This window comes from Aureobasidium melanogenum (genome assembly GCF_000721775.1).
Source record: "Aureobasidium melanogenum CBS 110374 unplaced genomic scaffold scaffold_5, whole genome shotgun sequence".
Taxonomy (NCBI): domain Eukaryota; kingdom Fungi; phylum Ascomycota; class Dothideomycetes; order Dothideales; family Saccotheciaceae; genus Aureobasidium; species Aureobasidium melanogenum.
Window position 1 is genome coordinate 735,744 of NW_024470057.1, and position 14,742 is coordinate 750,485.

At 48.5% G+C, this 14,742-nt stretch overlaps 5 protein-coding genes across 5 annotated transcripts; 3 read left to right on the forward strand and 2 right to left on the reverse strand.

Annotated features, from left to right (window-relative positions):
- Window positions 1-506: 506 nt before the first annotated feature.
- Window positions 507-2,394, forward strand: M437DRAFT_64425 (glycerol kinase; the record flags this gene model as incomplete). The annotated part of the gene is made up of 4 exons (XM_041024420.1): window positions 507-808; window positions 865-1,556; window positions 1,608-2,077; window positions 2,134-2,394. 4 exons carry the CDS (start codon window positions 507-509, stop codon window positions 2,392-2,394), a joined length of 1,725 nt encoding a protein of 574 aa, XP_040881824.1.
- A 4,315-nt stretch (window positions 2,395-6,709) lies between these two features.
- On the reverse strand, window positions 6,710-7,645 carry M437DRAFT_82795 (alpha/beta-hydrolase; the record flags this gene model as incomplete). The annotated part of the gene is made up of 1 exon (XM_041027808.1): window positions 6,710-7,645. The coding sequence occupies one exon, from the start codon at window positions 7,643-7,645 to the stop codon at window positions 6,710-6,712; it is 936 nt and encodes a 311-aa protein (XP_040881825.1).
- A 687-nt stretch (window positions 7,646-8,332) lies between these two features.
- Window positions 8,333-10,704, reverse strand: M437DRAFT_64427 (uncharacterized protein; the record flags this gene model as incomplete). Its single annotated transcript, XM_041024421.1, has 6 exons — window positions 8,333-9,404; window positions 9,460-9,594; window positions 9,661-10,190; window positions 10,241-10,409; window positions 10,505-10,581; window positions 10,636-10,704. The coding sequence occupies 6 exons, from the start codon at window positions 10,702-10,704 to the stop codon at window positions 8,333-8,335; spliced, it is 2,052 nt and encodes a 683-aa protein (XP_040881826.1).
- A 350-nt stretch (window positions 10,705-11,054) lies between these two features.
- Window positions 11,055-12,175, forward strand: M437DRAFT_82797 (Aldo/keto reductase; the record flags this gene model as incomplete). Its single annotated transcript, XM_041027809.1, has 2 exons — window positions 11,055-11,789; window positions 11,840-12,175. 2 exons carry the CDS (start codon window positions 11,055-11,057, stop codon window positions 12,173-12,175), a joined length of 1,071 nt encoding a protein of 356 aa, XP_040881827.1.
- Window positions 12,176-12,537: 362 nt separating this feature from the next.
- On the forward strand, window positions 12,538-14,034 carry M437DRAFT_73725 (uncharacterized protein; the record flags this gene model as incomplete). Its single annotated transcript, XM_041026092.1, has 2 exons — window positions 12,538-13,648; window positions 13,745-14,034. 2 exons carry the CDS (start codon window positions 12,538-12,540, stop codon window positions 14,032-14,034), a joined length of 1,401 nt encoding a protein of 466 aa, XP_040881828.1.
- Window positions 14,035-14,742: the final 708 nt, after the last annotated feature.

The following is a 14,742-nucleotide window of genomic DNA, read 5'->3' on the forward strand; positions in this document are numbered from 1 at the left end:
AAAACGACTAAACGCAGATGACATTGCAAGACAGAGAGCCTCGAGCTCGTGGACAGTATGCGGCTGAACCGCTACAGTGGAGAGCATCCCCGTGGGAATGATTTCACCGAGCAATGGTCCGAAGAAAGAGGCTGTAGCCCAAGCCCGAGAAACGGAAATGTTAGGTGGGGATGTGGTGGGGTTCACTTGCAAGTTGAAGGGTGTGAAGTCATTCTGCCCAGCGTCAACAGCACGTCCATGTCTGAAAAACACTTAACTCTGGTTCCCTCACATCTCTCTTTCTCTCTTCTGCAATCCAGCTCATAGCTGTACCCTCTGATACCCCCTCGAATTATTCCGTCTTTTTTCGCTTACCGAGCGAATTTCATTCATCCGTCAGAGACAAATTCTGGTTTCACGCTGCATCGAAACCGACGTCTACGCATTTTTATTTTCGCGTACTTATTCAATACTAAAAGACTGTTTCGTCGCCTCTCAGTCGACGAACAAGCCATTCTCACATCACAATGGGTAGTCTAAGCGGAAACCCCAATGTCGACCAGATTTCTGAGCAGCCGGCAGATCCTACTTTGAAAAAGGCATCTGCTGCCACTGATGCAAAGCCCAAAGTCAGAACCGAGTCGAAATCTGGAGCTCAAAGACCACCATTAAACAGATTCACTACAAGTCACGAAAATGTACTGCATGAGCACTTTATTGGTGCAATTGATCAGGGTACCACTTCATCAAGATTCATCATTTTCGACGGAGTTGGTGAGCCTGTGGCAATGCACCAAATTGAATTCGAGCAGAAGTATCCCGAATCTGGGTAAGTCTTCTTTGTTGCATCTGCAGCAGCAGCAGTAATACTAATACACTTGGTAGTTGGCACGAGCATGACCCTTGGGAACTCGTCGCTTCAGTAGAAACCTGTATCGAGGAGGCTACCAAGAAGTTCCTCGAAAAGGGCCACAAGGTCTCGGATATCAAGGCAATTGGTCTCACCAACCAGAGAGAGACCACTCTGGTTTGGGATGCAGAGACTGGACAGCCCTTGCACAATGCCATCGCTTGGCCTGATACTAGAACCAAGGGTCTTGTCCGTGAGTTCAAGGAGCGCAAGGGTGACCAAAATTTGTCCGAAATCTGTGGTATCCCGCTCTCCACATACCCATCGTGCCTGAAGCTCGTCTGGATGTTGCGCCATGTTCCCGAGGTGCAACAGGCCTACGACGAGGGTCGCCTGTGCTTCGGTACCGTCGACACCTGGTTGATCTACAACCTCAACGGAGGAAAAGAGAAGAACATCTTCGTCACAGATTCTACAAACGCTTCAAGAACCATGTTCATGAACCTTCACACCTGTCAATACGATGACAACCTTTTAAGCTTCTTCGATCTTGACCGCAACAAGCTCAGGCTGCCCAAGATTGTTCCTTCGTCTTGTGCAGATGCTTACGGTTCTCTGGCCAAGGGCATTCTGAAGGGTATGAAGATTGCTGGCTGTCTTGGTGACCAGTCTTCGGCGCTGGTCGGTCAGCAAGGCTTCACTCCTGGCTCTGCTAAGAACACATATGGTATGCAACTTCCTCATCATTGTTGTCTGACCATGCTAACACGTCGAATAGGTACCGGTTGTTTCCTGCTCTACAATGTTGGCGAGAAGCCCACCATCTCTACTCACGGTTTGCTCGCGACCGTGGCATACGATTTCGGTCGCAACAGAAAGCCAGTATACGCTCTCGAGGGTTCCGTAGCCGTCGCTGGTTCTGGTGTTAAGTTCTTGATGAACAACATGGGTTTCATTGCCCACGCCGAAAAGGTGTCAGAACTCGCTTCCACTGTCGACGACAATGGCGGCCTCGTCTTCGTCACTGCCTTCTCTGGTCTCTTTGCACCATACTGGATCGATGATGCAAAGGGTACCATTTTCGGTATCACCCAGCACACACAAAGAGGTCACATTGCACGAGCCACTCTAGAAGCCACTTGCTTCCAGACAAAGGCTATCCTCGACGCCATGGAGAAGGACAGTGGACATGCCCTGTCGGACTTGGCCGTCGATGGTGGTATGAGTAACTCGAACATTTGCATGCAGGTAAGCTTTGAAAGAACATTACAACCAGAGATACAAATGACTGATTTCCATACCAGACACAAGCAAACATCATCGGTATCCCTGTCAACCGCCCCGCTATGCGCGAAACCACCGCCCTGGGAGCCGCAATCGCCGCTGGTTTCGCCGTCGACATCTGGAAGGAGTTCAGCGAGCTCAAGGCCATCAACCAAAAGAACCGCATGGTCTTTGAGCCCGAAGTCACTCCCGAGGAGAGCGAAAAGATGTTCAAGAAGTGGGATCGTGCTGTCAGCATGTGCCGTGGTTGGCTCGATGTTGATGAGGTCACCGAGACATAAAAACTGCATCACTTGATGACCACACGTAATGAGGAGGAACGACACATAATATTTTTTTCGAATTTTGGAAGGATTTGCTTCGGATTTGGCATACTGTTCGATACCCTTGTCATGGGTTCGCATTGTCGAAGGGAAGTTATGGAGTTACATACACATGATGATTTGTCAAAGCCTTACAGTATAAAGGAGATAAATTAGAAGGAACTAGATTGTCTTGTTTCTATTCGCATATCTTGTGTGACAAGTCTGTTGCTAGCCGAGCTGAACGATTGCCTTAGCACATCGAAATCATTTGCTTCCTAAGATACTCGAAAATCAGCTGAGCTGAAAAATTGCCTTAGCACATCGATGGACAGCTTTGGAAACGGACAACCATCTTCTTTGGCCTTACTGGCCACTTATTGCCGATATCGCCATTGCCTGCAAGGTGGCTGGTTCTAAAGAAACTTTAGGATAATCCCGCCCATTCCGAGCGCCTCTTCCGCAGACCTTGGGGGGAAGAACGGGCAAACCTCCTCTCGAACCTTAAAAAAACGCCAACAGCTGCAACTCGCGATTCTGGAGTGGAATCATCTCAATTTCTCATATACTTCCAACAATGTCAAATATCATCCCGCATACTCTGTTCATCTCACAGGCTCAATGAACAGACAACTTGTCCCACTGAGAATTCTGGTCCGAGCATATGCTGCTGCCAAAGCCCGAGTTTCACCACATGACAATTCAGCTATCGTACGACTGCTACGTCAACACATGCAAAACATGCAAAACATCTGATGGTGTCACTCAAGCCGCATCCATCGATGTCAGTTGACACATGTCCGCGCACCTGTTCCTGAGGTTTCTGTACGGACCAAGGCTCAAGATGACAGTCGGCAGACCGACACGACACATCTTCGATTAACTTGTCAAGCATCCGTCGTTGGTTCAGCGGTACGGCACGAAAAACGGTAGGTCGATCTAATACGCCATCATGCACGCCTCCCAAGCAACGCCATGCTTGCTCTCTTTGCCAAAAAGCATGTTTCATGCAGCAAAGATCTCCAGGCCCGGGTTTCGGTGCAGCGGTCAAGGATACATGATTTGCTTTGCATTGGCGCGTCGAAATAACGTTCCTACCCACCGGTTAATGTTGAACGATGCGTCAAGGGTAGATCTGTCAAGTATGTGATTGGAACACGCTGTCGGAGGAATGGCTTACCAGGCTAGTTCTTGCATCAGCGAGCAGGGGAAGGGTATTGCTTTCCCTTCTTGCTTCTCGCTTGATCGGGGCACGTCGGTGGTACAACGAAAAGAATGAGGTGTTTCGAAATGTCCATCAAGAACAGGTCGGTGGAAATTTCTGCTTGCTACCACTCTTCTCATCTTTGCTTGCTTTGATCCCATGTAATTTTGTGATTTGAAACTGGACCAAGAAACAAACTTGTCCCGGTTTTTGGGAAAGGCTGGCAGCATACAGCTGTTCGGCTGATTTGAATGAGCTCTACTCGAACAGATTTGAGCACTGTATATCAACTTGCCTCGTTCCCTCGATCTCACCTTGCCTTATTATCACTCTCAGCCAACTCGAGCTTACAAACACATTGATCTCCTCATCAAGCTATTTGACTTGATCTCACATCTGTCATCAATCTGTTCTCCAATCAAACATCATGTGCGATTACACCAAAGTCGAATACTGCTGTGGCCACCTACGATACACTGTGCGTGCCTGGTGCGTCAGATATCAGGAGTCACACAAACGTTGTCCACCCAATGTTGTTGCCGTGTAAGTTCCACCACAACCTATATAGCTTTCGACCTCTGCTGACGCCGTCCGTGTAGAGAATACAGATTCGAGGAACCATGCGGTAAGAACTTTGATCCTTTCGAAAACTCAACAATCCAAACTCGACAGACACTGACATTTATCGTTAGGTGACTGTAAACCACCGGCGCCGCGATATGGCTACAAGACAAAGTCCAGCAGCAGGAAGTGAACCACATCAGAGCACACTCTCTCCTTCTGCATCTCAATCCTGTAGATGTTAACTTTTCGCATATCTTTCGAATCACTGGAGCACAGCACACTGGTTTCTGTTTGTCTTTTCTCAGGAGTTTCTTCAAGAGCACTGCTGGACAATGTTGAAGGATCACAGGACAGGATACGGCGTTTTCACTCCAGTACAAGCGCAGACGTGCCCTTTTCATCTTTTGTTTTTCTTTTTTTTCGTCTTGAACTCCTGGGAGAAGTGTATATGCGCTTGAAGCTCAATACACTACACCAAAAATCAAAAGTTTTCCCCTGTATTTTCTCATCTGAATTTTGTCATTGTCCCAGAATTCAAGACTTCCATGAACCAGGATACAACAGGATCGATCGTCTGCGTTCTTCTTCGCCTCATCGATCTTGCGCAATCTCATTCTGCGTGTTTGTCCAGATCACTTCACGGGGTCAGAGGTTGACCAATGTTCCTGTACGACGTGACACAGAAGTCAAAGCTAACATCATGTGGTAAGTGCGGTGTGTTTTGCCTCAGACCTGCATCAAAATCAAGTCCATCAGATGCATGCTGTTCAGACTAAGCTCGGTGAACGAGCCCGTTCGCACCTTCTCCGTTTATTAGAGAGGATTATGAGCCAGTCAAAGACCAGTCAAAGGATCAGCAAGACAGAGCCTGAGAGGTATCGACCAGAAACAAACGGATCAGATACATGAGAGACGGAGTGCGAGCCCAACGTTGACCAGAGCGGAGCGGAAGAGCCATCAACCGGGCGTACCTGCCGTTCCAGCGATATTTTTTACTTCCGGCACTTGGATGCACCTACCTGGTCCTTGGTTAAACAATCATTCCTCACGGATACCAATCAATTCCTTGCAATTATCATTCCACATGTCCGCCTGTTATCTATCAATTACGACCTGTCACCAGCCAGATTAGTGATGCATGTTACTTTGGCTTGCACCGGGTCGTCTCTTCCAGAATGTCGGTTACGAGATGAGGTCGAACTTGGCAGAGCAGTCAAGTTGGATCGATCCGAGGGTCAGAGCTTGATGGTGATGGGGCCCTCCAACATGACTCGTAGACTTCTTGGTCAATGTATACGTTCTTCTTTTCTTGATCTCCTCCACTTACATGCCGCGGAAAGGAAATTTAGCAGATCAAAAAGCGACTTTGCCGTCATTCACAGATCGTATCGTCGGTCAGACAATTAATTGCGGCACAAAAAGGAAGAGAGAAAAGCCGAGGAGGGTAATAACCGCAGTATTGCTCCGCTAACCTAGAAAACAACAACATGCAATGTGGAACGTTCCATCCCGACTGCAAGGTCGTCGATCATGTATGCATGCATGGCGTCTAGCGGTGTCGGCTGCTCTGAAGTGCAGTGGAACCCGTGCCGGACTTTCTCGTCCCGCCATCATTCCACAGATCGTTACTGAGGGTGTATGGCTCACCTGTCTTCCTTTCGCTGATGATGCCTGGAGAGCTCGAACATGCTAGTCTTTGTGATGTTATAGACAGACGATCGCAATAAGTACACGACTGTCGCTGGTCATCGCACTACACTTCAAGGTCATCATCAACGTTTGGCCCTGCTTTGTCATTGTTTATGTACGGCTATGCTCGCAAAATGTAGGGACTTGATGAAACTGGATGTAGCAGAGACGGCTGAGGTGTTTGAAGCTTTCAAGATGGTGACGGATGATGGCAACAGTGCATTTGTGGGCATTGGTGCTATCAGGCGCTCGCTGCGTTGTCAACGTCAGCGTTTGGGCCGATTGCTCACGTGGCTTGAGCATCGAATCACGCTGGTGGTATGACCCTGCCACACAATGTCGATGCTCACAACACCTGTCTAAATACCACTCAACGCAGTAGTGAGACTTTGAAAACATCTCAGGACCTCGAGTTTCGTTACGAGCAACATAAGTACATGAATAGATCCGATTAAGGATGGTTATGGCTTGTTTCGTAATTGTGTAGTTCACACCCCGACAGGTCAAGCAAAAACAGACGACCACTTATGCAAACAGCAATCAGGAAGCATAAAAAGGATTATGGTAAATCGAAGGAGAACGGCACTCTACTATCGTAACAAGGTCTGACTCAAGTCTGGAGCAAGCCAGAGCGCCAAAAATCGATACGTCGGACCTTCGTCCACAACAGCCGATGAAGGAGCCTAATCCATATTACTATATGAGCATGGACGCATTATGATCTTGACAAGCAGATCAGGCTCAAGAATCTATTTAGTAAGAATTGGAGAAGGGAGATAGAGGTATCCTGGAAGGTTATTCATGCCAATTACAAAGAGTGGCAACCTGTTCATTGTTCTACACGTACTTGTTGAACCACTGAATCATCTCACTGGGTTTCTCAGCGAAGTAGTTGTAACCATCAAATCGGCGTGTGGTACCTTCAATCCAAATCATCTCTTTCTCTTTGCTGCTCAAGGCATCAAATATGGCCTGAGTATCCTTTTCTGCATCAATCAGGACATCTTTGCGCACCTGGGCGAAAAGTGTTGGCATGGCGACATTCTTCGCCAACGGGATTGGTGTCAGCTCCTCCAATCGGAAGCCAGTGAGTTCGTAGATACGTTTATCGAAAGCAGTGACAGTGGCTTGAACATCGAGTCCTGCATTGATAGCACCCTTTTCTACGAAGGCGTGTCCGGACACAGCTTGAAGAAGGATCAATGCTTTGATGCCTTCGAAGTACTTAGGAAAGAGCGTCATTGCATGAATAGTGGCATTTCCACCCATGCAACGACTCAAAAGACCAATCTCGTTGTCCTTGGTCTCGGGGCGGGAGCGAGCATAGTTGATCGATCCGACAACATCTCTAGCCTCGTAATAGCCGAGCGCTCCACACATACCGCCAGTTCCTTGATCGCTGAGTCCGTGGTTACGCAAGTCGTAGCAGATGATGTTATACCCAGCGTCGTGGAGAGCCTTGTAGTCAGGGAGGAAGTTCACTTCAAAACCCCCGAACCCTTCGTAGCCCTCGAGATGTCCAGGGTATCCATAACGATTGCAGGTCATGGGATGATTTGCGATGATGACCTTCTTTGAGTTGACGGCGGGAATGAACCACCCTTGCAAGATGGTACCATCCAAAGAGGGGAACCAGATGTCCTCGTATTGCATACCATACTGATCCGGTCGGCGAAGCACAGGAGAGCGCTGGCCATTCTTGAATAGCTGGGCGTAAGATTCTACTAACTGTTCCATGACTTGATTGCCTTTGTTGTCATTGGGGGCGCACATATTGGCCGATAAGTTCGAAGGAAGGATAGAATTGTTTGACGAAGAAGCGCGAGAAAATGCTATGGTGACGAGGGTCACTTATTGATGAACGAAGGACCATCTTATGTTCTTTCTGTGGTTTGTTATCAGTGTCGTAAGCAAGCTGAAGATGTCGGCCGACATGTTCAGGATCAGCTTCAAACATGCTCGCACGTCGGCCGCCACGAGATTGGGCATCCACACTCGGAGACTATTGTACACGCAGAACCTTATCGCGCTACAGTGGTACTAGAGCAACCTTGAGCTCTGTGATTTCCGAATGTGTTCGCGAAAACATTGCATCAGCCAAATGACTGAGCGATTTTGGGGACATGCTGGGTGAGTCGGTCGGCCGACACTCCACGAGCCTGACAGGCCCCAGTGGACGACGTTACCTACATCCTGTAGGCTACAGGCATCGATTCGGCCGCGGTCGGTCCGCGAGTCAGCACCAAAACTGTAGTCAGAGCCTTGTATAAAATTCGCACAGACATTTTATATCTTGCATAAAGGCTTGGGTAAGCTATCCATCGTGCTTGCCCACTGCGCAGCATACTTCGATCTTTCTCACTCAGACCGTTGTTTAAGTTTTGTGAATATGCATAAAAATGGAACTAGACAAGTGAGGACACATCAAACAGATTTTGTGATCTTGCTATGGCAGTATATCTAGCCAAACAAAGCATCCCATCTGAGCTCCTCCTGGATGTTTGTAGCAAAGCCTGAAATGTTTTGTATGTTATTAATCCAGTACGACACGTCGTAGTCTGATGTGTTCTCAAGGCCCTTGTCCTGGTACGGAATTGCATGAGAGCTTCCGTCTGCCGTAAAGTTTATGTCTACGGAGTTCGCATCAATCATCGGTTGGTCACGAGCCACTTCATGAGCTTCAAGAGGAAATCCTGAAGTTGTGTCGAGTGATGCGGAGAAGTCTGGCAGTTCATTCAAGGAAGCAACCGGAGTTTGTGTTGGTGCTGTCGGTAGAACGACTGTCGTGTCGGCTTCTCGGAGTGCAGTTTCCATCTTTTCGTAGCACGCAAGAATCAATGGGAGAGCGGACCCTGCGATGGAATTGATATTTCTGATCTGTGACAGCTGCTCGATGGCTTGCGCAAGAGTTCTTCTGATCCTGGCGCGGATGTTCTGATCCTGGGACGGATGGCGTGCGACGATCATCGTGACGAGAATAGCTGCGCTCACCGTGTAGAAAGCATGCCCAAAGTACTTTCTGTGCCGCTTGTCGGCTCGAGCGAACAACCGTTCTTGGCTCTCGAGTATTGAGAGGGATGCATCAAGGGCAGCACAGCGACTTTCGGAATGTGTATGAATGTACGGACGATGCAGAGCCAGAAGAAAGATGTTCAACGTAGTTGAAACGTCTTCTCTCTGATACTGCAAGAACCTGTATTCCGAATCCCACGAAAGATCAGGCTGTAGATGAACAGGACGCAGTATAGAGGGCAGATCGTCCAGAGTCTCCACCATACGCTCATGATATCGACGGACGATGGAATAGTCCTTGACACCTTGGTTGCTAGTACGAATCTTCTGTATTACGCAAGCAAGTGTGTATCGGAAGATATGAACGGAGAACGGTGATGGAGTGTCACCTCCAGCTATGCCAAGCGACATTGGGATAGTTTTAGCTGGATCTTTGGGGAACACACAGTCCAGAGGGACTTTTATGTTGCAGCTTAAACCATCTACCAATACCGGATGACCATTGAGCGAGGCATTGACCCTACATTATGAGATGATCGAGCTATCGATAATTTGCAGTGGCTGCTAGTACTTACCTGTCCCAAGCGAAGATAAGAACCCATAGTCTTCTAAGGTGTTCATCATACCAGAATGATCGCAGCGTCTCTTCCATAGGTCCATTACGCTGGCGGATGACCTTTTGCTGATGGAGACCAAGTTCTTGTGCTTGTCTTTCGAGAAGAGGTTAGTAGAAGAGAGATTTGTAGATTGGATCTTCTGAGCTCGTGAGATCTTACCTCACCGCATCTTGGAGGCTTCTAAGCGAATTTTTACCACAGCCGAAGTTCTTGAGCCAAGCGAATCTGACAAGGTCATGCTGAACACCAACCACAGAAGGATTCCGCCGGCCAAGCAGATCCATGAGCTTCATTCCTAGATCGCCATAGTGGTTTGACTGAGTATCGAGACTCTGCCCGTCCGTTACGTGTAGAAACTTTGCAGCCTCGCTGAGAGGTATGTACATGAGTGTTAGCGCCATGATTTGGAAGACCAGCGCAGGAAAGTATTGTAAGTCTCTCGACAGAAGGCCGAGATTGATGGAAGCAGTAGTTTCGGACGCCTCGACCCATTGCGTTAGCAGACTTTTACAATAGTACTGCTGCACTATCTCATACGACCAGTTCATGTGTTCAAAGTAATACTCAACGATATTCCTGATACTCGAAATGGGCGGTAATTGCGACACCAGAGCTTGATAATTTGATGATTGGGTGTGCCATGGAGTCTGAGCCAGAGAGGTGGCTCGCTGACCCTCACCACCGAGCGTCTACAAAGGTGAGAGGTAAACATCATGTAGTGAACCGGTGTGAGTCTTACCTGTATCACGTCTTGGGCCAGAGTATGAGTTGTCCACAACTCAGATTGGTCGACATGGCTACCCGATATTGGTGATTCATCTGCGCCCCAGGCAAGCTGACTTTCACTATTTTGAGCGGCTGATATCGAACCAGTCCTGGAGCTCCCGATATGAACATTGTCTCTAGTGCTGCTTGATCAATCAGCATCAAAACCGGACACTTGGCTATCTCTGATTCTAGAAGGTTGAAAATGGCGATTTGGGATATGCCAAGGATTTCTGACCTCACATTGTGTTCGTATGTGCAACACTCTGGCACACGGCGTGTAAGACAATTATTGCATGGTCTCTTGCGATCGCACTACAGAAGTGTCAGTGTCTCACGCATTCGAGCAAACTCCTGATGGAAACGCACTTTCTTCTTCCGTCTGTAGCACTCAACGCACGAGGTTACAACTTGGCATCTTTTTGACCTCTCATTCATTACGTGTGGAGTCGGTAATCTCGTGAATCTTCGATCCACGGGAAAGCACGAAAGTTTCGTAAAGACGAGATTCAGTTCAGTGTACTTGAGCAATCTTTCACTCCATCACACAAATCTGGCAGATTCTCCATGGTCAGTCGAAGTCTCCATCCTTGTGATCAGTATTACCAGAAAAGCCCCGCTATCTCCGGTATACGGACATAGCCTTATGTCCGCAACTCCATGGAGCCCCTCCTCTATTTAGCCGCCATCCACTTGAGTACAAATACTAGCGATTGTCCCTTGCGAAGGGCTTGTATTTCTCTCGTCGAAGCCTCTCAGAAAGAAGGAAACACACTCGCACCATCAACATGTCTGACCAAAAAGATCCTGTGCTCGAGAAGATCGAGAATACCAAAGCTGTCTACAGGCGCCTCGGCAAGAGCGGACTACGAGTTTCTGTGCCCATTTTGGGTGCCATGTCGTTTGGAGACCCAGCATGGCAGCCATGGGTCCTGGATGAAGAAGCATCACTGCCACTTCTCAAGGCTGCTTATGACAAGGGCATACACACGTGGGACACAGCGAATATCTATAGCAACGGCGCCAGTGAAACGATCATCGGAAAAGCTATCAAAAAGTATCAGATCCCAAGAGAGAAGATCGTCATCTTGAGCAAGTGTTTTGCCTATGTTGGAGAAGAACCTGGAATTAAAACCATGACATACGGCCAAAAGATCTCAGAATCGCCTGACTACGTCAATCAAGGAGGACTCTCGAGAACTGCCATCTTCAACGCTGTCAACAAGTCACTCAAGCGTCTAGACCTGGAGTATCTCGACTTGCTCCAGATCCATCGCTTCGACCCCAACACTCCTATCGAGGAGACTATGGAGGCCTTGCACGACCTGGTCCGCTCTGGCAAAGTTCGTTATATTGGCGCAAGCTCAATGTGGACATACCAGTTCTGCATGATGCAGGCTTGTGCCGACAAGAATGGTTGGACCAAGTTTATCAGCATGCAAAACCAGTACAGCCTGCTGTATCGTGAAGAAGAACGCGAGATGAACAAGTATTGCGATGCGACTGGCGTTGGTCTCATCCCTGTAAGTCAACTTGATACTGATTTGTCGAGAACTTGCTAACGGAGCTCTAGTGGGCTCCTCTTTGTCGTGGACATCTCGCTCGCCCTGCATCAGCGGCCGGAAGCACAACGAGATCTTCCAAGGAGGCCGAGGGCTTGGCTGGAACCTCAGAAATTGATGTCAAGACGATTGGGCGAGTACAAGAAATTGCCGAGAAGAAGGGCTGGAAGATGGCCCATGTTGCGCTGGCTTGGATCAACAAGCGTGTCTCTAGTCCCATCATCGGTTTCTCGAGCGTTGAACGTATGGACGAGGCGCTGGGTGCCAATGACAAGAGCCTTACGGACGAGGAAGAACAATACCTTGAGGAGCTCTATCAACCGAGAAAGATTGTCGGTCATTCTTAAGAGTCTCTCAGCAGTGGTAAAGACTGTCACAGTGTAGCTATAGAAATGCACGCTAGTTTCGCGAAGAATGTGGTCTCCACAGAGAGAACATCTTGAAGGCTGTCTCCGTGGCCAAATTCGTATTCACAGCGCAACTGTGCATTCTGATAGTTCACAGAGAACGATATACCTCGGGCTGGGTAAGGTGTGATCGCAAGACTTTGAATGAGAACGTGTTGCTTGTCTCGGAATTTTTGTTGCTAGGGGGAACCAATTGACATTCCACAAGACAGATTTCAGACAAGTTCACACGCCTTTATCTTCCGTTCTCCGTCCGCACCAAATTCGTTTCCGGTCAGTCATTCGACCTCCCTTTCGTAAAAATGGCTCGACTTCGTGGTAGCCCGTCGAAAGATGCTGAAAAGCAGACGACCGCCGAAATTGGTGCCAAGAAAACGCCAGTCAAATCCTCAGGAAAGAGAGGAAGGAAATCCACACCTAGTCCACCACCAACAACCAGGTCGTCTCGATCACAATCACGAGTCCGCCGTCCAAGCGTGAGACTTGCAAAGAACAACCTTGATGAGCACATACACAAAAGGAGCAGGCCAATGGAGATTAAGGATCCGTTTCAATCTCTTGCGGCAGATATCTCAAGCGACAATTTGGTAGAAACACCAGTACCAAAAGCAAAATTGCCGCGCAATTACTGGATTGCTAACAGCAAAGAACTTTCGCCTCCATGGATAGCATGTTCGGAATTCGTACCGCCGGCCATGATTGAGTTTTTGATGCGCTGCAAGAAGAGAACAGCTCTTGCAATAAAGTTCCAAAAGGGCGACAAAATCACAAACATGGAAGGCGCCATGCATACCTTTGTCACCTCTCTAGAGTTGGCCTGGTTGCATGGTGAAAGAGGCTACAACAAAGGCCACACCTTCACGCCGTACCTTCCAAGCGGCAATTTCAGGCGCGGTCGACAAGTCTTGATAAGTAACATGATACACCAAGACTTTGAGACGGACGAGGTGATGATGAAACTGGCCTCCTTGACGAAGAGTAAGACGACTCTTATCGCGGATTTCAGCATTCCCTCCACCGAGGAGAAGCAGTCTGATGATGTTCGAAACAGATACGATGATGCTTTGCGACGGCTCATGGTATACAGCTTGGTCCTGGATGGTGAGCTTCCAAGCATCGAAGTGGGCAGCGCCAAAGCCATGTCGCGGACACAAGCCAAGTCGTTCCTCGCCAAAAAGGTCCTGGAAGCCGACTGCAGAAATGTCTTAGAACAAGTCAGAAATAGTTTGTTTTGGTTGACAGCGACATCTAAGAGAGATATTCCATTGCTTTCGCTTGAGCTTCTGGTCGTGACTGCGTATCATCAATTCCGAAATGAGATGGATGCTCTCGAGAGGATCTGCAAGCACCAAGGTTATATCTACACATTCTCAGCACCTAAAATCTTCATTGAAGAGTTTGGCAGCGAAGATGGTCTGATGGCATGCATCTATGCTGCAGGGCTGAAACATTATTTGTAGACAACAAAACCTCGAAAGATGCGGGTCTTCCAACTTCCTGAGGTTCCAGGACAATGGGGGTTGTGGATGCGAACGGCACTATCGGCTGCACCAGAAGTGCGGGTGATGACAAAACAAGAGCTGTACAGCAAGGAGGACCCATCCGACTGCTACAATCCACCATGTGCGGGCACTATGCTTGTGTTGCACAACTGCTCGGATGCGTTTGGACAGAACATTCTGTATGAAACTGGTGCTGGAAGTCTTGATGCTATCATCGGACGCTTCACGAGTGCAGCAGGAAGTCTACTTAACGACCGCGAAGATCTTGTAAGCATGGTCTCGATACATGCCGAGTAGTGATGGAGGTTCGTGGTACCGAGGAGGGGAACGTTTGCCTTGTGTTTGCTTTCGAGTTGCGGCCGTGAGAGGGTCACATGCCTCCCAATTCTCAAAGTACCTTTGATAGTCGTCGCCCCGTTATGTTGCGAGATTTAGTGCCTCGTCAGCGCACATCTCTCGACTCCGTACTTCCGGGGTTTGTCAGTTGCTCTCCAGGTTGGCGTGATGCGGCGTGATTCAATTCGAAGCTTCGCTGGGAAAGCTCGCGTGCCCAACTCGCGAAGCCTCGAACAACTCCACGAATTCACGTTTCCACCAAGTCGTCCCTCCAGAATTGAATCAATCGTCCAATCTCCCCTGGAGATCTTTCAATGATTGCTTTTGATGCGTGTTTCAAAGGTACAAATGTAACATAAGGTTTTCCCCGCATCCTGAGCCCGCTAGCGTGATACCCCAGGATTGGTCGATTCGGGACGTTTAAACATGCCTGAGAGAGCGGCTTGATCTCGTGCCCATTTCCAAGTGGGATGATCTCTTTCGAGCTCCGTACAGCTATCCCAGCTTGGCTCAGAGCTTGAGCAAGGACGATATGTGGTGATCTCGTCAGACAACCCCGCACGACGACTGCTGTCTAGGTATTTCAGCTGTCGACTCCCTCAGCTTCTGCTCTCCTTCTTTCTCTCCTCAAGATTGCCTTGTATTCGTCAAGTCGGTCTTATAACACTC